General features: G+C 33.8%; 1 protein-coding gene across 1 annotated transcript in view; it reads right to left on the reverse strand.

The window, feature by feature from the left end:
- Positions 1-607: 607 nt before the first annotated feature.
- LOC140447244 (uncharacterized) overlaps positions 608-24,743 on the reverse strand; it is a 38,404-nt gene continuing 14,268 nt past the window's right edge. The window contains exons 7-13 of the mRNA XM_072539785.1: positions 23,144-23,373; positions 16,336-16,535; positions 12,560-12,796; positions 10,990-11,247; positions 7,667-7,860; positions 4,236-4,536; positions 608-990 (exon numbers count right to left, since the gene is read on the reverse strand). Of these exons, the coding sequence (XP_072395886.1) occupies positions 832-990; positions 4,236-4,536; positions 7,667-7,860; positions 10,990-11,247; positions 12,560-12,796; positions 16,336-16,535; positions 23,144-23,373 (1,579 nt within the window). The 3' untranslated portion in view covers positions 608-831. The remainder of the gene's footprint in view (positions 991-4,235; positions 4,537-7,666; positions 7,861-10,989; positions 11,248-12,559; positions 12,797-16,335; positions 16,536-23,143; positions 23,374-24,743) is intronic.

Below are 24,743 nucleotides of genomic sequence, written 5' to 3' on the forward strand. Positions count from 1 at the left end.
TGGGGCTACCTGTATCTTCTACAGAACACGACCGAGTAAATGACCTGGCGATACGTCACTACTCTTCTTAAAGTTCCGCCTTCTATTGAGGATTGGATATCAAGATTGTAATTTTCACTTTATGATATTCTCTTTCTTCCTCTATCTCTTTTACTTTCAATTTTATCTTCCATCACTGTATCACTTACAATTTCTGACACGGAAAAACCCAATTAAATACTGAACAAGGAAATGAGCTCTAACATCATAATACTTTAGTGATAATATCGTTTTAAAATGTTAAGTAAGAAGTAGTTTTGTATTTAGATAACTACAAAGTTTGAGAACTATTTATTAAAAATTTTAATAATAAAATGTATCAAAAATACCAACTTTATGAAGAGAATATTCTCTTTTTACGCTGACCCTGGCTCACAGTATTTCCATGACCCGTATTCATATTATCGTGATAATCAGCGGATTTTGATTATGACAAAAACACAAGATGAGCTCCATCGATAAAAATGCTTTCCACTTACAACGGTTCAGGGTACCCTAAATTTTGTGAAGAATAAATTAAATTCGAAAGATCTTTCAGGTCAAAATGTACTAAAATAATACACGTATATTTTCTTTTATTTTATTTTACAAAACACTGTAATAAATATCAAAATAAAATAACTTGAGCAAATTGGTACACCTGTACAAAAATGTACAATAGATCAGACGACTACTTAAATATTTTAAACATATCTGATTCTCAGTGAACTATTCGTTGTGTTTTTAAGACTTAAAGGCAGAGACCGAACCATTTTTGATACTCTATGTAAAGTTTTCTCCATACATTATAGTTTACTTAAAATTTATACGACTATTTAAATATTTCATGCATTTCTGATTCTTAACGAATTCTTCGTTGTGTTTTAAGGCTTGAAGACACAGTCCGAACAATTTTCGATACTCTGTCGGTACAGTTGCTTCCATATTTAAATGATACAACCATTCTAACATCTGAAAAATAATAACGTATAAATTTACTACTAATTCTCACAGGCCGATCACCCTCAGACCCAGAAAACAGAGTATACTTTTTATATATGCGAAGGTTTTTGGTGCGTTTAATACCAATCTGAGCTCCAAATTACCTCTGGTTTCTGAGATATCCAATATCCTAACGGAAAAGTTCAAAAATAGCGGTTTTTCGTTAAGTAGCGGTTTCACAAATGCTTGTGGTGGATAGGGTTGGTTTCTAAGGATAATTTTGCCATTAACCTTTCAAGTTGATGGGTATGAGAAACAAAGCAATTAAGCAATTGAGTTTGCCTGCTTGTGGACTAAAAGGTGGTTTCTAGAGTTGATTGGGTTAAAAATATTTTGGTTTGACAAGTAAACTCACTTGCTTAGGGATGTCCGGATTAGGTCAATTTGCCTGCATGTGGACAAAAGGGTAGTGTAGCAGTTACCACGCAGCTCCCTTAAAGATCTCCTTAGATACGCCCATGGCCCAAATTAAAATGTAAGAGGTCGCTGGTGGTGTCAACTGTGGCTGAGCAAGAAGCGGAATTTTGGTTTGGTGGTCAGTTGGGGGATCAAGACTCGATAGTGCGTAGCACTTTTGCACATTTGTGGTGGCGAATTTGGGACTGATTTGAGAAATGAGCGTCATTTACATTTTTTCGAAATTCTAGTTAAACTATCATGAAATATTAAAGGAACTCAAATTAAGCAAGAGACTTAAATAATAATAAATTAGATATGAAACCACGCCATAATGACAATCGCTCTAAAGTCGTAAAGCTGCACTCGTCACAGGTAAGTAATCTCAATTATTTATTTTATAGAATCGGTTCTTTTAATATTCATATATATCGTTAAAATGTTGGTTTTATATGGTTTGTAGATTATTTAAAACGAAGATATCTCATTGAAAAAAGAAGGTATCTAAAAACACTTAACGTCATTTTACATGATTTACACATACTTTAAGATGGTTATAATAGTTTCTTGCTACATAACCTCGAAAACGGCCAAAAACCTCTATATTTTGCAATTTTAGGTTATAATATCCAGAAACCGCATGAAATTTGGCAATTTGGAGCTCAGATTTGGATTCGGCGCATAAAAAGCCTTCTAAAAAGTAGATACTGATCTCTGGGTCCGAATACTGTCATATTTTGGCGGCCTGTATCATCACATACATATATTACTATCACTACACAGAATTTTGACCGCTACCGTTAGCTTTGAACAATTCTGAAATCGCATACATGTATCGTTGACCGCCATGCTTCGTTGACTACTAGAAGGCATTCGATTATGTAGCTGGATAATCTTTGGTCCATAAGTGTCACCTGATGACACATATGGACCAAATAATATTTTGTACCAGTCTAATATAGCAACAGTACGACTAGATCAGATAGCCAATTCAGAGCAAATAGAGGAATTAGACAAGGATTCGTTTTGTCATGGACAAACAAAAGGCTATATATAGTGGGGTAAGATGGTGAAATCTGCACTCGAATGGATTCTTATTTGGGATTAGTCACTTAAAAGTACATATTTGGAAACCCCTTTTGCCAAATTTTTAGCTCCTCTATGGCAAAAAATGTTTTTTCAAAAAAAAAAAATTTCCTTAGCGGTTCTTTGCTTTAAAAAATCTGAAAAAATTCATGAACGTGCATTTTAATGCCCAAAAATACTCATCTTTTTCAGATTTTTTTGATCAAAATTGAGCTCAGTAAAATATTTGAATTTTTCAAAAAATGTTATGTAGGGTAATTTTTGGCAAACTTTTAAATAATTATTTTTCGTGTATTTTTTCCGTTTTGTTTTAATGGTGGGATTAGATTTGCCATTGTCGCTCCGGAATATTCTCAAAATTCGAAAAAACCCACTTTTGTACTGTTTTCCCCATGTTTTTAGCACATAAACTGCATTATATGTCAATAAATAACGATTTTTATTTTATTTTTGTTATTTCTAATAGCGCGATTACGTTTGCCATTTTTAGACCAGAACATGCTCAAAACACGGCAAACACTCTTTTTTGATATTTTTTTTTTCGTTTTTTCATCCAAGAATTTCATTAAATTCATTCATTAAATATCAAAAAAAAGTGGGTTTGTCGTATTTTAAGCATGTTCTGGTCTGAAAATGGCCTACCTGATCCTGTTATTAGAAATAACAAAAAATATATCAAAAATCGTTATTTATTGACATGCAGTTCAAGTTTATGTGATAAAACCATGATAGAACCAAAAAATTCTTTTATTGGTTTTTCGAATTTGAGACTGTTTCGGAACGAAAATGGCAAATCTAACCCTGCCATTCAAAAGAACAAATTATTTAGCAGTTTGCCAAAAATTAACTACATAACCTAAAGTTTTTTTTGAAAAATCCAAATATTTTTTCCGTTTTGTTTTAATGGTGGGATTAGATTTGCCATTGTCGCTCCGGAATATTCTCAAAATTCGAAAAAACCCACTTTTGTACTGTTTTCCCCATGTTTTTAGCACATACACTGCATTATATGTCAATAAATAACGATTTTTATTTTATTTTTGTTATTTCTAATAGCGCGATTACGTTTGCCATTTTTAGACCAGAACATGCTCAAAACACGGCAAACACTCTTTTTTGATATTTTTTTTTTCGTTTTTTCATCCAAGAATTTCATTAAATTCATTCATTAAATATCAAAAAAAAGTGGGTTTGTCGTATTTTAAGCATGTTCTGGTCTGAAAATGGCCTACCTGATCCTGTTATTAGAAATAACAAAAAATATATCAAAAATCGTTATTTATTGACATGCAGTTCAAGTTTATGTGATAAAACCATGATAGAACCAAAAAATTCTTTTATTGGTTTTTCGAATTTGAGACTGTTTCGGAACGAAAATGGCAAATCTAACCCTGCCATTCAAAAGAACAAATTATTTAGCAGTTTGCCAAAAATTAACTACATAACCTAAAGTTTTTTTTTGAAAAATCCAAATATTTTTTCCTGAGCTCAATTTTGATCCAAAAAATCTAAAAAAATCAGTGTTTTTGGGCATTAAAATGTAAGTTCATGAATTTTTTCAGATTTTTTAAAGCAAGGAAATTTTTTTTGAAAAAACATTTTGTGCGATAGGGGACATCTGGGACCATAGAGAGAGCTAAAAAAGTGCAGATTTTACCATCTTATCCCGCGATAGCCTTTGTCTTGAATATTTATTGCGCTCCCGGTAAAAATATTAAAATTTATGTACTTACTTGAATAGACGAAGCCTCCCAAGTATGTCTATCCAATAGCATTGCTAAAGCCGAAGGAAACAATTCTTTCATTTTGATTTCTTTGTCTTGATTCGTTTCTATGAACGTATAAAACCCAGAGAAACTTATAACGGCAAAGATAAGTATATCGAATAGAAAACAAATATTTTCCATTTCACTTCTCTCTGCTATTTTTGCCTGAATCTGGCCGACTAGTTCTAGAAACCAGGGTACACATTCGTCGGTGTTTTTACTCTGTGTTTTAAACACTGAATCCAATTCTTCCCATAAATACAAACCTCTAAAAGAAAGGATACAGAATGAAGCCGTGTTTTGTCATTAAAATTAATAAAACTATAAAAATTTCCATGTTGTGTGCATTTTTATTAAAAAAAATCTCATCCTGTAACTGCAAAAATAATAATGCAAAAAATTTGGCTTTCAAAAATTCAGTGGAATGAAAGTTTAGACTCTACACTCTTAAATGAATGGTTAAATTTTCTCAAACATATTTCAGCACTAAAACATTTAAAAATTCACAGACTTTTTTTTTATTGAAAATTATATATGTAGTATACAAATACACGCATTTTCCGACGCTAGTGAAAAGGCATACGCCAGCTGCATATATATTAGAGTTACTTATAGCTCAAGAAATGTCTCTTCCACACTCATCACCTCTAAAAGTAGGGTAGCTCCAATAAAAACATTAACTTTACCTAAGTTAGAACTTATGGGTGCTGTTTTATGCAGCAAACTCACTAAAAGAATAGTTGAAATTCTAAATAATAAATTAACTCAAATAGACTCAATAAACTGCTGGACGGACTCAGAAATCGTACTGGCTTGGTTAGGCTCACATAGCTCGAGATGGTCACAGTTTGTTGCTAATAGAGTTTCTGAAATACAAGGAAACCCACAATTTAAGTGGCGATATATAAAGTCAAAACAAAACCCCGCAGATATTGCGTCAAGAGGCATGTCTGCTCCTGAACTTCTAAACTCAAAATTTTGGTTTCAAGGTCCCTCATTTCTACTTAATTATGACTTAGATTTAACTTCTTATGATTCAAAACCAAATGTAAGTAAAATACCCGAGGAAAAGAAAATAGTTCATCTAGCACAAAAAAGCCCAATAAGTTTCATTGAAAATTTATCTCTCAAATTTTCAAACTTCTCAAAACTACAACGCAGTATCGCACTTATTCTAAGGTACATTCACAATTTCAAGTTTCCAAATGAAAAATATGTTGGACCCTTCTCTGTTTCAGAATTAAAAAATGCTGAAAATTTAATAATAAAACTTTTGCAAAAGGCACACTTTTTTCGAGAATTTTCTTGTCTTGAAAATAAGGAGATAATTTCAAATAGAACAATTTTAAAACTCAACCCATTCATAGATAGTCAGCAAATGATTCGTGTAGGTGGTCGTCTAAGGTACTCAGACGTCCCATATGAACAGAAGTACCCATTACTTCTACCCTCTCATAATCACATCACATCAGTAAAATTAATGCTGCATAGAGAACATATAAGATTATGTCATGCAGGCCCTCAAAATACTCTTTTCAATTTTCGTTTGATATTGGTGTCTAAATGGTCTCAAAGAAACTAAAAGAATAATTAATTAATGTCACGATTGTTTTAAATTTAAAGCGAAGACAGCCACACAGTTAATGGCTGATTTACCACGGGAACTTTCATGTTTCTCCCCTCCATTTACCAATGTTGGTCTAGACTTTGGTGGTCCATTTCTTATAAAAAGCTCCAATTTAAGAAAGGCTCCAAAAATAAAATCCTACATAGCGTTGTTCGTATGTATGGTTACTCGTGCAGTGCACATCGAATTAGTCACAGGTCTCTCTACCGAAAGTTTCTTACTTGCTTTAAAAAGATTCATCAGTAGGAGAGGCTGTCCACAAATTATCTACTCAGATAACGCCACTAATTTTCTAGGAGCTAGAAATCAGTCCATATTCAATTTTCTCTCCTCTTCTGAAATCCAATGGAAATTCATTGTAGCCCAGGTGGAATTTGGGAGGCAGCCATAAAAAGTGCCAAATATCACATTTTAAGGCTTTTAGGCAATACCACTTTAACTTTTGAAGCCTTTAGCACAGTTCTCGCACAAATAGAAGCAGTACTAAACTCACGCCCTCTTTGTGCTATGTCAAATGATCCAAATGACTTTAACACATTGTCTCCAGGACATTTCCTAATAGGAAAACCAATTAGGTCATTTCCTGAAGAGATAGTGACGGAAATACCTAACAATAAATTAACAATTTGGCAAAACTACATGAAGATTCAGCAATCATTTGCCAAACGCTGGAAAATTGATTACCTTAATCAACTTCAGAATCGCCCCAAGTGGTTAACACCACAGAAGAACCTTGCAGTTAACGACTTAGTTCTATTAAAGGAAGATAAAGTTCCACCCCTACACTGGCCATTGGCAAGAATTGTTGAATTGTTTACTGGTAAGGACGATAAGGTCCGTAGTGTTAAAATAAAGACTAGAGATGGATATTTTAACAGACCCATTACAAAACTCTGTCCTCTTCCTGTGGACAAAGAAGAAAATTAAAATTTTAAATTTTGTTACATTTATATGTATTACTCTAGTTTAGGAATAGTTATTTCTTAAATTACATTTAAGTTAAGTTTGCTTACTTTCTCAAATCACTCTTTCTTTCGTTTTGAAGTAAATACTTCAACGCGGGCAGTCTATGTTCCAGAAATGAACATATTGTTTTTAAAATATAAAATAAAAATGTAATTCTTTAGACTTTTCTTAGTGTAGAATAAGTAAAATAGTCTCTTTATCAAGTTTGTTCGCAACACCCTGGCGTCTTAGCCTCTTAAATATTTTTTTACACCCAAATAAAAGGGGAGTAATCTTCACTTTTACGCATCAAGTAGTGTTTTATCAGTTCGTTCTCACACACCGCCCTTGAGGCATTGCATTTTTATCCACTCTCAATTCATGTATAAAATATTTCTCTACGCCGAAATCGGGCATTTTTCTCATACATACGGTTTTCTCTTTTACGTGTTATAAAAAAAGAATTTTTTTACATTGTATAGTACGCTACGGCCGTGTTGGGCCTCTCTACTCTAAAAATATTTAATTATAAATCGATAAACTTAAAGTGATTTTATTTCTCTGGAGCTATATTTGCTCATATTAAGAATCCTTATCTTTCAACGGTCACTGAAGAACCAAACCTATGGAGATACATCCATTCACAAGTCCTTTGAAGTAAGGCTTGGAATCAAAAGATTTCCAACCCTCTAGTGTAGAGAGCCAGTTATAAGGCTCCCCCTCACTCATCTTTGTGAATCATTACTCGCACGAGGTACTGTAGTCGTCCGGATATAACAAGCGCTTCTTTGTAAAGTCAATATAATAACGACAATTTAATACAAACCTAAAATTAGTACTCCAAACGTCAATAAGTAGATTTAACCAATTCATAGGTGCAAATTTGACACTTCTTGCTAAAGCGCACCTAATTTTAACACTTTTTCTAAAACCCTCCTCATTATCAACTATATCAAACTTTGCAACCTCCAGTAAGTTTGATGGTGAAACAACGATAACTTGACACAAAAGATCGAATAACTAAAAACAAAAGTTGGTAAGTTAGTAAAATCAAAAATTAATATATAGACAATATATAAACAAAACATTAATCAAAGTAATAAATGATATAAAGTTTCCTAAGAAGAAATATATAAAAGCTTGTAGCAGGCCGTTTTAGGCCCATAGCTTAGTAATTTTTTTCCATCTCCTTCTGTCTCTAGCTTCTTTCCTCCAATTTTCTATCTTCTTTTCTTGTAGATCTTCCTTGTAGATCTTCCTGCTTCCCTCTATCTTCCCCTCGGTCTGCCTCTTTTCCTCTTATCTACCGGTGTTCTCCATGCTATGTTCTTTACCTCTCCACTGTCCTCCATTATAACAAGATGCCCTAGCCACTGCTATCTTCTAGCTTTGACAAAATCGCTTATTCTTCCTTCGCCGAGCATTTCTAAAATTTCAGCATTTGTTCTTGGCTCCCATCCTATTTCTGTCAACTTTCCTCCAAAAATTCTTCTTAATATTCTTTGTTCCCATATTTCAATTTTCTGTTGTAGTTGGATCTTGGAAATGGTAAACATTTTTGACACCTAATAAACTAACATTATGAGTTTATTATTAAAATATTTTAATGTAGCAATTGGAAAATTTTTACTATTTAGTCAGTTAATAAATAAGCAAAAATTATGAGTGTAATATATTTTTGAAATCAAATTTTGGTAACCTTTCACATGAAGTGACCCTCTTGTTATTTAACCCTTAGCGGGTTAGTGGCTCCACGGTGAAACCACCTTTAAACAAATTTTTTCCTACTGCCCGAGTAATCGTGCGCTGGGATCAGACGAAATGCGATGTATACATCGTGTATTTCACTTCCCACGCGATTACAAAATTCCAGGAGCAGTCATGCATAGTGTACATAATACATTTGGCGCGCTCACAAGTGAATGACAGTGAGGTTATTTATTGTTGTAAATAAACAAACATTCTTCTACCGATAAAAGGTATGTATTATGTTAATTTGTTAATAAGTAGACGTATTTATGTATTACCGTATTGAGTCTTTATGATCTACGTAGATAACTAGGTGAATTTTGATATTTTGATTGGTGGTTCCAATAGGTGAAAATAGGCGCGTAATGACGCTTACGCTTTACTAACAGATATCCCATCGCATGGATCTGACGTATCCGATTTTGATGAGAACGAGGATGGAGATATCGACATAGCTTTGGAGTCAGCTGTTTTAGATGAACAAAACGATATTTCAGACAATAAAGATGTTGCGCATGACAGTGACTGTGGTGAAGACGAGGTATCAGTTGCTATTCTTAATGAGTTAAAATGGACCACCGACCCAAATAATGCCGCTCAACTCCGTCCTTTCTCAGAAAACGTTGGACCAAATGTTCCTATACTATAGAGACTCCTCTATCATTTTTGTTTAGTGAGAACCTGTTGAATTACACTTGTTTCCCAAACTAATTTATATGTAGTCCAAGAAAATAACAAAAACAACACTACCACAATACTTGAAGAAATAAAGTGTTTTTTGGGAATAAATCTTTTGATGGGTGTGAAAAAGTTGCCCAGTTATAGAGATTTTTGGTCTGCAAATTTTGTTATCAGGGATCAGTTTATTTCTTCATATATATCGCGTGACAGATTTGGATGGTTGCTTACTCATCTTCTTATAAATGACAATTTATTACAACCTAAGAAAGGTAATGGCAATTATGATAAACTCTACAAAGTGCGGCCATTGCTAGAGGAACTTTCAAGTACTTATAACAGCTCATTTTATCCCAGCAGGCAACAATCAATAGACGAATCGATGATGAGGTTCAAGGGACGAAGTAGTTTACGCCAATATATGCCGATGAAGCCCATAAAAAGGGGATATAAGGTATGAGCACGTGCTGATCAGTCAGGATAAGTTTTACAATTTTAAATATATACGGAAAAAGTAAAAGATGTAAAGAAGCAAAACCTCGGGGCAAGAGTAATAAAAGATCTTATAAGAGATTTAGTTGGAAAAAATTATGAAGTTTATTTCGATAACTATTTTAATTCTATTGCATTACAACGCGACAAAATCTACGCATGTGGAACAACTCGAAAAGATAGAAAAGGTTTTCCAAATGAACTTAAAACAAATAAAAAAATGAAAAGGGGTGACTCAAACTGGAGAATGAGTGAAGACGGCGTGCTAGTTTTGCAATGGATGGATAAAAAATCCATTCATTTGCTAAGCAATTTTCACAAACCTGAAGAAAATGTGAAGAGAAAAGAAAAGGATGGGACATCAGTAGAAATTAATTGCAAACAATTAGTACAAGATTACAACAAATATATGGGCTTCGTAGATAAGTCTGATATGTTAGTATCTTGCTACGAATTGGATAGAAAATTCAAAAAGTGCTGGCATAGATTTTTTTCCATTTTGTTGACCTAACACTACTAAACTCATATATAATTTTCAACAATCAAAAACTGATACGAAAATGTCTTGGAAAGAATTTAAAATTGCTGTGGCAGCCGGTTTGATTGGAGCAGACCCCCAAATGCCAAAATTTGGAAGAAGAACCATGGACGAACCAAGCACCAGTAACAGGTTCAAAAAAACAAGTTCCTCTAGAAATAAGAACTGACAAAGTACGTTGTACATACTGCAGTACCAAGGCAACTCCTCATCGTACAAGATGGCACTGTACTACATGTAAAGTAGGTTTATGTCTATCTCAAAAAAAAATTGTTTTATTCCATTTCACGCTAAATAATTTTTTCGTTTGTGGCCTGGTGGTTCCACATGGTACCACCTTTTTTTTTCTAATAATTACAAAAATAAAATATAAAAAACCTTTGATTTGTCTATCTTTTACCCTAATATGTCCTAAAAACAAATTATTCACGAGATACGAGGTTATCCTTAAATGCATATTGTTTAAATTAAATATAATAACTTTATTTATCAATCTAATAAATTTTTCATAAACATTCCCTTTAATCCAAAATCAAGCTGATATAGCAGAGGTTTTTTAATAATATCCAGTTTTTAAAACCATAGTAGTAAGGTACAAATGCTAAAAGATCACAGTTAACGCATTCTTAGTAAGCCAGAACTCGATTGTGCAAAACTCAAATCAATTACCTTGGTAAAACATGCATACTTACTTTTAAATTAACATCTGTTACGAAGATAATGCTACCCACAACTTCTATTATAGTCACTTTATTGGTTTCTTGAATGTTTTCTTGCTGAAGTACACTTTTTAAGTAATCAAAAATTTTAAGTAACAATTCAGGGTGGTCCTGATTATATGCTTGAATGGCAAACCACATACAATTTTCAATGAAAGGCCTCAAAATCATTGGTTGAATACTTCTTGACAAAAATTTTAAATTTCTAAACGTGTGTTCTATATCTGCAATCTAAGATTAAATATATTAATATATAAGAAAATAAGAAGTATAACTTTTATTTTTTTTTAAGGGAAGAAGGTGGTAAATATTCTAAAGACCAATACAAGCCGTGTCCCTTATTTCCCTTAGTTCCCGTCATTGCTGCCTGCACTATGCTGTTTACACTTCCACTACCTACCTACCTTCTTGTGTAATTAATTTCTGTCTTCGTCGAACATTCTGCCCTCGAATACAGACAGTACTCAGCTGTGTCAGCCACCCTACCAGTCTGTGCAGTTTTCATCCGCAACCTTTACTACCCTTTCCAGGCACACGTTGAAGAAGCCGTGCTTGTTGTGAACTGGACGAAAAAGTAATTAGTGTCTCTGTCAACGCACTTACAACGCAATACCCTCGTCCACTCATCCTTGTCGTAGGTTTCTGCGCTTTCGTTCACCAACAGGTGGATGGGTAATACACCCTCAATCAACTGTATGGCCACCGTTGATATTGTTCTGTATGCACGAGTTATCCTGAGTAGTGCTTTTCGTTGGAATTTCTTTAGCATCATCCTGCATTTCTGGATGATAAGCACTTACTGCCATTAGAGTGGACCATTTCCATTAAAATCCTGCTTTTCTCAGTCTCTGGTCCTCCTACGTTGGGCATAATCTTTGTCAGCGCCGCAGTCCTCTCCCCTGGCCTGCAAATACTACTCCCAAGTAATTTACTTTTTTAGCAGGTAAGAGTCTTTGTTCCTTCAGGACAAAAGCTATATGGATTCTGACTCTCGGATCCTTGAGGATCATAGCCTCAGTCTTCTCGACCGCCAGCTTTCCATCCACACCTTCACTTTTTCGAGGGCCGAGGGCGTTACAGAAAGTTTCTGGAAGATTTATTTTGCACATTGACTTGAATTATTAAATTTTTTCGTTCGTGCCCATATAAATACATGCTATCTTTGGTACGCTATCACTTAAGTGATGAATATCCAAAGAGGTGTTATCGGTCTTTGAATTTGAATTTGTACAAACTTGCGCATGCCTCATGATAACTAATAAACTTGAAATTGAGAGAACAAATACAAATGCAGACGTATGCTCGTAAGGCATAGGCTGCTTTAAAACTTTATTTATAAACATTTAAATATTACTATTAGATCTACTAGTACGTTTTCTTAAAAGTAACTAAATTATTGCATAACCTTTATAATTAACAAAATATGCCGTAAAATATCTTCGACTGTGTAAGATGTGTATGTAAAGATCATATACTTCTTTGTATCTCATTAAAGTCTCAATTAAAGCACATTTATATTTGGAATGTTGCAATATCGATTTACCTGTGGATTATTGGTTAACTCTACCAAATATCCTTCGATCAACCTCCTAGCGGTACCAGACATCACCACCTGATGGGAAGCGATATCCACAGCATATTCTTTCGTTTTTGGATCGACCAGCAAGTCATGTAAAAAACTCCAGTCCAGTGGAGGTAAGGGTTTGCTGTATTCCACGCTATATATGTTCAAACATTCAAGATAAAGTTTATCGTGTATGCTTCCTCTCCATTTGTTGACCTTAAACAAAATATTTCGTTTACATATTGATGTAGAGCGTGTGATTACGATGGTAAATTGAATCAAATTGAAAAACATGATGGGAATGTTTTCAACATAGGTCGAGAATATTATTGTCGGACTGTTTGGGGAAATTTGAATACTATAGTAGAAGCCACAGTTAGAATGCAGTGCAGGTAAGATAGGCAATGTATTTCTTACGGGAGAACAGCCGACCACGTTGCCGGTTTGCCCTAAGTGGCGCATCAGTACCGGATTTAATAATCATAGCACTGGAATATATGCGCACAATACAATTGCCTATGGTTGTATAAAAGACTATCATTATTGTTTCAACTAAACCATGATTCAATTATCGATGTATAAATAAGAGAGTTACATTGTCGAACTAAGCAATAACATGAAGATAAATACGATAAAAAAAGTAAAATATAACAAAAACCTATTGTCGATAGTTTATCTATTTTCAATAGCTTCCATTGTTAACACAATCTTTGGGAAATAAAGATCATTATAAAGTCATTAGGAGAAGCGAATCAGTTTTAGTCCCCATTGTCCACGCAAAGCAAACATGCTTCTTTGTCGATTTGGGTACTGGCCATTAGACCAAAAACTTGTTAGCAAAAACGATGAAAGCTCAATTCTATTTAATTTTCGCAAGTGGGTGAAAGTACCTACATCATGGACCCATTGCCAGTACCTGTCGTGAATTTCAAACAGGGTAACTCAGACCACAAGCTTTTCTAATTTTAGCATTATTTATAGCGTGTTCTACCTCGCATTTCATAATTTCTGGGCCGTCAGTACAGTTTTGGTAGAATTCGGCAATATTATTCCTGTCATCTTCAAACAACTCTGATATATACAGCTGCCATTCTTTTCTTATTTCGTGCTCATTTACAATAATTTTGTTATTATTGCCAACGAGTACAGAGGGAACTCATTTTTTAAATATGTTACTCATTTCTTTTAGTTTTTTGTGCACATTAAATAAGTCGTGTTTAGATATTACATCCTACAATTCGTCGCACCTTTCTCTCATCCATTTTTCTTTGGCTAATTTGATCTCTTTTTTTATTCTTCTCTGTAGGTGTCTATATTCTGTTTCATTAGATTTTATCAGTCGACATTGTTCCATTAATTTCAAGATGTCGTCTGTCATCCATTTAATTTTCTTGATTAAATTTTTTCTATAATCATTGTTTGTGGAGATTTCGTTAACATGGTTTTTAAATCCACTCCATAGTTCTTCTGGATCTTCTAGTTGTTCTCCGATGTTTTTTATTCTATTGTTAAATTCTTTTTTAATGTTATGTTTTATGTTTATATCGTCAAAGTTAAGTACATTGGTTTTTGGTTTTTGTCGCTGAATTCGTTTTAACCTTAGTTTAATATCTGCTACAAGTGGTTGATGATCAGATCCAATATCTGCCCCAGGAAATGTAGTGACTTTTTTGACGGCTTTTTGGAAACGCTCATTTACAAGTATATAGTCTATTTGATTTCTTGATGACTCAGTGTTATTGCCATAATCAAATGGGGCTTTCCAAGTGTATAGTCGTCGCTTGGGTAGTTTATATCAGGTGTTTGCAATGATCATATTACAAAATTCATACAATCTCTATCCTCGATCGTTAGGTTGTCCTAGACCATAAGGACCTACAGTCTGACCTCGTCGACCTTCCCCAATTTTTGCATTAAAGTCGCCTATAATATATGAAATTTTGTGTTTATTAAGTTTCTGTAAGATGTCTTGGATCTAATCATACAACTTGTCAACTTCATCGTCATCGTTTGGAATAATATTATTCTATCCGAGACTGGTACAAAATTGGTCACATATTTACTCAGTTCTGATGTTACTCCTGATATAACCGCTGATTACCATAACGAAATTGACCGTGATCTATATGAAGAATGGTTTGAGAAGACGTTAATTCCAAACTTGCCGAAAGACAAGGAAAACGTTGTTGTTTTGGTTAACGCGTCATATCACTCCCGCAAATTTGATTTTCCGATAAAATTGTGGAACAAAAGGCAAATCAAGGATTGGCTAATCGAAAAGAACATTTTCTTCGAGGAAAACTACCTAAAAAGTGAATTACTGGATACTGTAGATTTGTGGATACTTTTTTTTTTCGTCTTTATACAGGGGGGTCTGGAATCTTCAAAAGACATCTCAGTCCAGGACGCCGCATGACTAACTTTAGTGCAGGATTCGTTCTTCGTACTCCCGGCGATAGTTCCCGAGGTACTTTAAAATGCCCTCTCGTCGCCAGTCTACGCCGAAAGCCTACCTGCTAAACCAGACCCTCCTCTGTCATCCAGCGATCCGGAAGCGGAATATCCGCTGTAAGGCCGGCATCACTTCCGAATCACTACCTTTATTCATTCATTCTCCATTCATACACATCCACACTCTATTCATCAGCAAGGAGGTTCCCTGTCTCATTCCAGGTAGCGCGTAGAAGACACTCATCGCTCCTAGTTCGGCATTATTTCCAGATGGGCATTTGCTCCTTCCCCACAGTCTGACTCACGCATTCCAACTCATACAGTGTGACCCACTTTTCTAGCTTCACCTTTCAGCATCATTCACTCTTACCTTTAGCGTTGGTTTAGCAGTCTTTCTTCCTCTTCCCTTTTCTTGATCACTGCACATAGTTTTGTGGATACTGGATACTGTGGATTTAGAGACTAGTACAAGTACAAAATTGAAACAATTGCAGATAAATATGGCTTTAAGAATTTGTGACTGCCGCCTTACCATTGCGAGCTGAACCCGATTGAGATGGTGTGGAGTCAAATGAAAAGGTATGTGGCTTCAAACAAAGACGATTTTAAAGAAAAAACGGTAGAACGGTGATAAAAGAAGTTTACCAACGCGTATCTTAAAAGCAGTGCAAAATTATGTGAACCACGTTTGCGGTGGACAATTTGCAGGAAGATATTGAACCGGTGATAAATAATATAGGAGATGATTCAGAGGATGAGGACGATTTAGATATGGATTGCGATTAGTGTTAGTTAATGAGAAATATCTCAGATTTCAGTCTACCACCAAACTACCACACACCTGTGCCGCTCATGTGCCGACATGAGCGGCATCGCTGCGCGCCGTAAGATCAACACTGCATTCTAACTGTGTCTTCTACTATAGAACACGACTGACGCGTTTGACATTTCTTTAATTATAATAGTAGATGACACAAGTATTTTTTTATGTATTTTTTTTTAATGCTGCATTTTTAAGTATCTAATATTGAATGCGATTTCAGAAAAAATAGTATGTGTACCTCGTAATAAAAACACATTTCCGAACTTCGATGATTGTTAGCCTCAGCTGGTGCCTCGGCCACTAACCTGCATCGTCGTTTGGAAAAGTATGGTTTTTACTATTAGATACACAATATTCCAGATTTCCTTGTGACAGGTAGTAAAATATGTTTAGTAGCTGTACTTTTGATCTTCATATGTACATGTTTTATAAATTGGGTACACACAATAAAAATATTTTGTTTATTATTCAGTTTCCTTACCCATGTTTTAATAAATTCGCCAATGGCCCTAACTATGCTAAACGATGGTAAATAACTATAATTAATTGGTTCTTTGGGACCTTTGGGCTGATACACATATTTTAAAAATCCATCAATCTCGATCGACATCATTTTTTTGATAAAATTTATAGATGATATTGAAGCTCCATTCTGAATCAAAAATTGTATCCAGGTCTTGCCTAGAACAAAATGCATTAAAAAATATCGTTCAGACGCTACTTTCTTATGATATGTTTTACAGTAGCTATTCGCTATACGCACGATGGCAGAGGCATCTTGTGGTCAGTCTGCGAAGTTGAACTGCAGAACGATCTATACAAAATTTAAATGGAAAAATATTTTAAGCTGTGTTTAATTAAAATTTTAATGAAACGAATGAAGTGAAGAATGCGAAGTGAAATAATGTCAAAACTAGTGCTACAGAGAAAAAAAAAAACGGGTGTGGCAGTCCAGTGGAACTGCCGGTGGAAGTTACACTTCTATACACGCATTCGCCGTTACAAATTTATTTGGGAGTCAATCTGCACAGTCATTACATATGTAATTCTATAGGTAAGACATAGCAGAAAGAGAAACAGAATTAATAACAACTTACTAACAATGAAGGATTGAATAAATATTTTGATGAAAATATATATTTTTATTTTCATATACGTATGAAAGGAGTTGAATGCAAAAATTGTTTTACACATACTCTGCAGTAAAATTCATTGTTTATTTTGTTATTAATATAATAATACAATACAAATTAAACTGCAATATTCATAAGTATTTTAAAAATGACAATAATATACATAAAAAAAATACACTACAATACAGTGCAACATAATTCCATATAATAATACAATACAAATTAAAATGCAATATCAAGTATTTAAAAATGACAATAATGTAATAATATTAATAAAAAAGTCCTCCGCGACTGGGAATGGAACCCCGGTCTCCCGCGTGACAGGCGGGGATACTGACTACTATACTACCGAGGACATGACACAAATGTATTTCAAAATTGACAGTTCTGGATCATACAGTGATTTATTGAGATTATTATTTTGAAATACAAAAGACTAATATAATTATGAACATTTAATAAATAATACAAAACATATCACATAAATAATAATATTAATAAATATTTTATTATATGTATAATATTATATGTATATATATATTTATATAATATATATAATATTAAATTATATATACAAAAGGAACATTTTTATATTCGAGAGAGGAAGAGAGAGAAAATATATCTTCTGTCTCTCTCTTACTCATTATCTTACATATGTAATGATTTCACAGATTCACTCCCATACAAATTTCCAACGTGGAGCGCGCGTATAGAAGTATAACTTCAATAAGACATATACCAACATAGTGAGTACATCCATGTTCATGTTACTGCCTTGAAGTGATCAAACTATTCATTAACAGAGTAAAAAGAAAATCTCAAAAGGTATCTTTTCAGACTTACTTTAAATTTATTCATCGAAAGTTGCTTTAAATCCTTAGGTAGAACATTGTATATATTACACATTACATTAATAAATATTTTATTATATGTATAATATTATATGTATATATATCTTTATATAATATATATAATATTAAATTATATATACAAAAGGAACATTTTTATATTCGAGAGAGGAAATATATCTTCTGTCTCTCTCTTACTCATTATCTTACATATGTAATGATTTCACAGATTCACTCCCATACAAATTTCCAACGTGGAGTGCGCGTATAGAAGTATAACTTCAAAAAATGCAGAAGAAAGGGCGCGACAAATATGGATTCAAATTATTAAAGATAAACTTACTTGGAAATGCCATTTAAAAGATCTCGAAACTAAGTGCACGAAAAAACCTTAACATATTAAAAACTCTGTCCAATCATCATTGTTAGACGAAGACTCCTTGCTTCAGATTTATAAATGTCTTATTCGTTCTAAAATAGATTACTGCAGTTTCATTTATATGTCAGCTAGCCCATCAGATTTCAAACTTCTGTATACAACACTGCACTTCGAATCTTGGAGCCTTCAGGTCGAGCCCCGCAGAGCGTTTATACAGAGAAGCTAATGAACTTCCTCTCTGGCTTCGTCGCCGCAACTCCTTTTAAAATATTCGTCTCGAATCTCAGTTAATACAGAAAATCCAGCCTATAAATTACTAAGTCTTCTTCTTCAAGTGCCCCCTTCGCTACTGAGTTTGGAAATCATCATTGCTATTCGTATTTTTGAAGCTGTTGCTCTAAATAATTGGTTAGATGTTCACTGGAACCAGTCTCTTAAATTGCGCAGCCAAGATATACGTCGTCTCCCCACGCTTCGTGGACAAACGTAAATTACTAAGTAGTGACCTTTTAAACTCTTCTTCCCCTATTAAACTTCAATCTATGCCACAGTATCTCTCACTACATCTAAATAATATCGATCTTTCAGCCACAACTATCACCTAAATACTAATATCACCTAAACCTCCCTGAAATAAATTGATAGCAGATTTTAATCTCTCGTTAACTAATTATGATAAGCATTAGACAAATCCACAATTTCTAAGGCAAACCTTTAAGGCAAAGACTTAATTGCTAACAACAGATTTGACCAAATTGTATACTCAGATGCTTCTAAGAGTCCTGTAGGTGTTGAATGCACTGTAACTTCAAACAGATTTATTCATATCTTGTAAGCTCCCTCTCTTCTGCTGCATACATACTGCTGAATTCTTCTCTATTCTCCAAGCCACAAACTTATTATCACCAGAATATAAAATAAGTAGCAATGTGTACAGACTCTTTAGCGTATATCTATTCTCTCAAAAGTATGTACACGGTACATCCTTTGGTCCAAGCTATTCAAAACTCTTTTGATAGTTTAATCTCACTGGGAGTGTCCACACCTATGATCTGGATTCCGTATCATGTACGAATCCCTGGTAACGAACTAGCTGACCTCTTTGCAAAACAAGCCGCGTCTTCTAATATAGAGACTGAAAACATACAACTACATACAGATTTACAGTCGTATTTTAAAAATATCATCCAAATGTCTTGGCAAGATCACTGGAATAAAATCCCTTCCAAGCTTTGTGACATCCATCCCACCGTTAAAAAGCTTGAGTTTCCTTCCATGACACGAAAAAACAAAATCTTAATTCGCCGACTTAGAATCGGACATACAAGACTAACTCATAAACATTTAATGACTTCCCAAGATCCACCTACATGTACACACTGTGGTAATATTCTATCTGCTAAATATATTCTCGTAGACTGTTCCCATTTCAACAACAATAGAAAAATAATCTTTTGAGTCGAAACCTACAAAATATTCTCAGCTCGCCAGATCAATTCCAAAACCTTATTAATTTCCTCTGTGAAACCAGGCTTTACCAGGAAATTTAGAAGAAGCACAGTTTAGAATTGAATAATTAATAATTGTACCAATATTTAATGTATTTATCGATTTTAATGTTGCTGTATATTCTTGGAATGTAATGTAATAAAATTGTACCTGTGTCAGTGACCTACGCTGTCGAGAGGCTAAAAGGTAAAGCTAAATAAAAAAAATATTAAAGAAAACTAAAAAATTATAACGGTAGCAGATTAAACTCATGATGAAGTAATAAACAAATGTAGAGAAGAAATCTGAAAAGATTATAGTGTAAAACTAAAACAAAAAAACAGGATTTGGCACTCTGGCAGTGACCAAAGAGGGGTAGTATAGCTTTCGTATCACCTACACACGGAGCGATGATTTTTAATTTACTTTAATTTAATTTATTTTACTTTATTTTATTTTTTGAAGAAACGCGCATGGCACTACGTTTACTGCTCCATGTAGTGTGGTCGCGCGAAGAACGTAGGTCACGCGATCTGTCGTTACCGTTTCATTACGATTCAGTCGTTTTTATTTTTTATCGTACCTCTGTGCAATCTACCGCTCCGTCCATAGCCTGCGATAAGAAAGCTATGCTTCCAATAATTTGTAATATTGTAATTTATACTGTATTTTGTATTGCATGAATTGTATGATTTAAGATTGGAACTTTTAAGTTGTCGGTTTCTAAGGCGTGTCATAAAAAATCTATTTATATAAAACGCTATGATGACAAGTCATACCGTTTGTCCAGTAAACAAACGACGCCATCTAGGAAAGAAATCTGAACTACCAACATCTGACATTTCAATCATATTTTGTTCTTGAAACGGTACGTTTAATTAATAATACAAAAAATATTAATTACACATTAATATAAATACTCCCAACATTCTCAAGTCTTCCTCCATCTGATCCTTAAATCGTGCTCTGGGTCTGCCTCTCCTTCTCACTTCATTTATTCTTTGGTTATAAATATGTTTTGGCGGTTACATCTCATTCATTCTATCTATGTGACCTAACCACCGCAGCCGATTTATTTTGATGGACCTAATAATATCAGGTTTGTCGTACAGGCGGTAAAGTTCGAAATTATAGCGTCTACGCCATAATCCGCCCTTCTGTACTCCTCCATAGATATGCCAGAGGATTTTACGTTCAAAGCATCTTAAACGTTCTTCATCGCTCTTTGTCATCGTCCATGTTTCCGACGCGTAGGTGAGGATGGGCTTGATAAGAGTTCTGTATATCACTAGTTTCGTTCTTTTTGTAACTAGGCTTGTTGTTAATTTTTTTTTAATCCAGTTGTAGTTTAGCGCGACATCAAAAATTAACTTAAATATTGTTGTTTAGTGTAGGTTAGAGACGTGGATATTAAAAGATTTAATGAAATCGGAGAGTATGATCAGTATGATATTTAATGTTTATAAACTTTAATTTTTGTAATAATAAAGACTTTTTTAAAAGGTTAAGATTAAGTAAATCGACAGTGATCTATATTCTGAGAAAATATTGTAAATAGTTGCTAATAAACGATTATAAAAGTAGGTGTATACATATTTTCATTTACTTTCTATACTAATTCTAATACTAAAACTAATATAGAAAATACTATTCAGTATTTTCGTAATCTTGATAATTAAAAAATGGATTAATTAACCTTTTTCAAGAGATATTGGTGCTACTGATTCAATAATAGTAGTATCGGATTCCAAAATGAAAAATATGCACAAAGTACCTAGGTTGCCAAATTATTTTAATAATCATAAAATAAATTCAATTATATATAAAAAAGACTCAGAGCAAGTATACAAAATATCCAGAGTGTAGTAAGAAATTTTCAAAACTTTCAATAAATCTTCTATATAATATATGGAATATTGATTTTAAATTCTGAAAATTTCGTGATACTTCTTGGATGTTTTTCTAGGTACCTACCAGGTAGGAATAAATAATTCTGTATTCTTGATAAGAAGTTTAAATGGAGATAATAGAAATGGGTTCTTATAAGGAGATTCTGAATATAAAGTAAACATAACTTTTTATGTATGGAAGAGAAGGTTTAGGTACTATTTGATCCAGTGGAAGTGGCTGTAAGGTTGAAAAGATTCAAACGTTCTAATATACAGCAACATTCTACGAGTATGTATAACCTAGCGAGAGATCAAAATTAAGACAATTTTGAAGATGAATTGCTAAATGAAGACATTACTGAACTTTTTGAAGTTGAAAACGTTTGAGCTAACCTTATATAATATTTTAGTGTTATGAAACAACCTGAAAAGAATCATTAAACACGTATTATTTTTTTATTCGTTATTAAATTTTTCTTTAATACTGTAATACAGCCGGGAAAGACCGCTGTCACCACTGTAATAAACGCTGTTAATATTTTAACATCCTCGTCTATAATGTTAAGTAATATTTAATTCTGCGAGCGGAGGCAAGGCTTACTGGTCCAACTAGTCCGAACTGACGTGATTCCGCCCTCGCGGCTTTACTAGAGGGTAGGGAAATTTGGGATAAGGGGATGAAGGACGTTCAGATGCAGGCCCTGTAAAGAGTTAGAGGTTATTGGCTTACGTTAGAAGCCGGAGAGATGTACAAAGCGAAAAGTGTGTTCTCTTCTAGTCTCTACCTGAAACGGGCCGGGAAAGAACAAAAGCCAATTTTCAAACTTACTATATATTAATAAATCGTAAATCTACAACTAATACAACAAGATATACGAGATAGCTAATTAGTGTTTTATCTGATTTTTGCGAAGGGAGACGAGAAGAGGCTTTACTAAAGAGTCTAAAAGGCGGACAATCTACTATTATTTGTATTTCCCCATTGGTTAGTATTTATGTTTAGTTACCTTAGCGTATTTAGGCCCTAGCTAAAATATACGGCCTTGTAATCCGAACTGGAACTCAGGAACAGTCTGAATGAACTCTGGGAGCACTGTACGCTATCACGATTCTAAGAGAGACGAAAATTCGGTACTTACACTCTCTTCGTTCCCGTCGGATACGATGCCGCGCTAACTGAGCTGATCACACCGGGACGGCTGACCGATTAGCACACTCCTAGGTCGCCTAGCACTCACTGCCCCGTTGACCAATTTTCTTCGTTTTTATGTACCGCGAGCGCGTACCCTCAATTATTACCTGTTACCTACTATTACCATTATAAACTGTGTCGAATTTTTTATTGTTTATTTAATTTGGAGTATATGATTATTTAATTAATTATAATTATTCTTTTCTAGGCTAACTACCCCTTATTTTGTTTCTTTTATTTTCTTGCTATGTTGACTTGTTACATACCGGGCTAACTGATTAACGATTGCGTTTGGGGGGTGGGGTTGTTTCCCTTGGGTATGTGGCTGATACATTACAATACTAGTAAATAAATAAATACCTGATACCGATTGCATGTTGGGAGTACTTCCAGACTCCAAATACTTCTCCGGTAAATGCATACATATATGCTCCATTCCGAATGTTGTCAGACTCAAAAGAGCAGCTTCGCTTATCTCGGAGTTTCCAAGTTCTCCATAATACCATAAGGTTTTTGTCACATCTTCGAATAAGTCTTTATAGTTGTCTGCGTCAGATAGCTGCGGAATTTCTGTGGTGAGTGCACATAAGCTAAAATAGTAAACTATGTAATGAGATCTATAATATATAACATCGAAAATGTACACCGTGTTCCAGAATAAAAACGCCCGTGCTTTTGGTATTGATTTCGAAATTATTCTCTTTGAAATCTACGTCATCATTTTGTTATATCTATGATACAGATTTATGAATCTTTTTATTATTCTGATAAGTAATCGAATATCTTCGAAAAACCCTTCGAGTTTTGAGACTGATTACATCAAATTGTAGTATTTACATTGGTGCAAACTAGTAAAGTGTCAAAAAAAAAACAAAAAAAGTAAAATATATTCGGAAAAGTAGGTAACAGAACATTTTTACCTCAAAAACCAACAAAAATATACAATAATCTTAATCAAAACAAACGTAAGCAAAAATAATAAATATCGATACAGATTTTTACTATTAAACTGTGTAAAGACACATTTATAATGGTTTGAAAATTGTTAAAATGTACCTGGTGGTCCAATAAGCCGATCTCTCGGCTATATATCAAAAACTATTCATGTTATAACTTTAGGAGGAAAAATTCCTTAGTAAAAGTGGCCAAAAGAAATCGCTGGAAATAACTTTCAAGTTTCTGGGTTAACCGCAAGGGGGCGTAACCTGTGAAGAAAACTTTGAAAACCAGTTTTTTGGGAAATATGCCCAATTATACCAAGTGTTAAATAAGTAATCTAGAAATAGGCCTAAATTCTGCATAAAGTTGTTCAAGTACTTTTTTTTATTTTTTCAAATAAAGGGTGGGGGAGAGTGGGAAAGTATTTGTGGATAAATACCTATAACTTTGGTTTTTATCAACCGATTTTAACGAAATCAGTGTCATTAGAAAGAGTGTGGATAATTTAATTTACATCTACTATAAAACAATTGCATTTAGTTTTAATTGTCATGGGTAGAGGGTACTTTCGAATAGAAAAAATTAAAATTTGTTTTTCTTCAAAATGTTTAATGGAAACACCTATTTATTGTAAATTATAATGGAACTGGATTAAATTCGTAACAAAATGGCGTAAACCGCATGTTGATAGCTTTTGTCGAACTCGAGATATGAATAAAAACGCATAAACATAAGTAAGTATAGTATTGACTCACCCTTTATTATAATTTAAAATTAAATATGTGAAAGATCATACAAATATCTCAATCATTAAAACTTAATGTCCAATTAAATGTTCAAATTGTTTTCCACCGTTGTCCACACAAAGATGTAATCTTTCGCGCGTAGACATAACAGCTGCTTCAATCTCAGCTGTTGATATACTATTTATTGCGTTTATAATGCGCTGTTTTATGTCGTCTCGCGTGGTTGGTCGAGTTTGGTACACTAAGTCCTTCAATCTTCCCCACAGATAAAAGTC

The sequence above is a fragment of the Diabrotica undecimpunctata genome, chromosome 8 (genome assembly GCF_040954645.1).
Source record: "Diabrotica undecimpunctata isolate CICGRU chromosome 8, icDiaUnde3, whole genome shotgun sequence".
NCBI classification, from domain to species: Eukaryota; Metazoa; Arthropoda; class Insecta; order Coleoptera; family Chrysomelidae; genus Diabrotica; species Diabrotica undecimpunctata.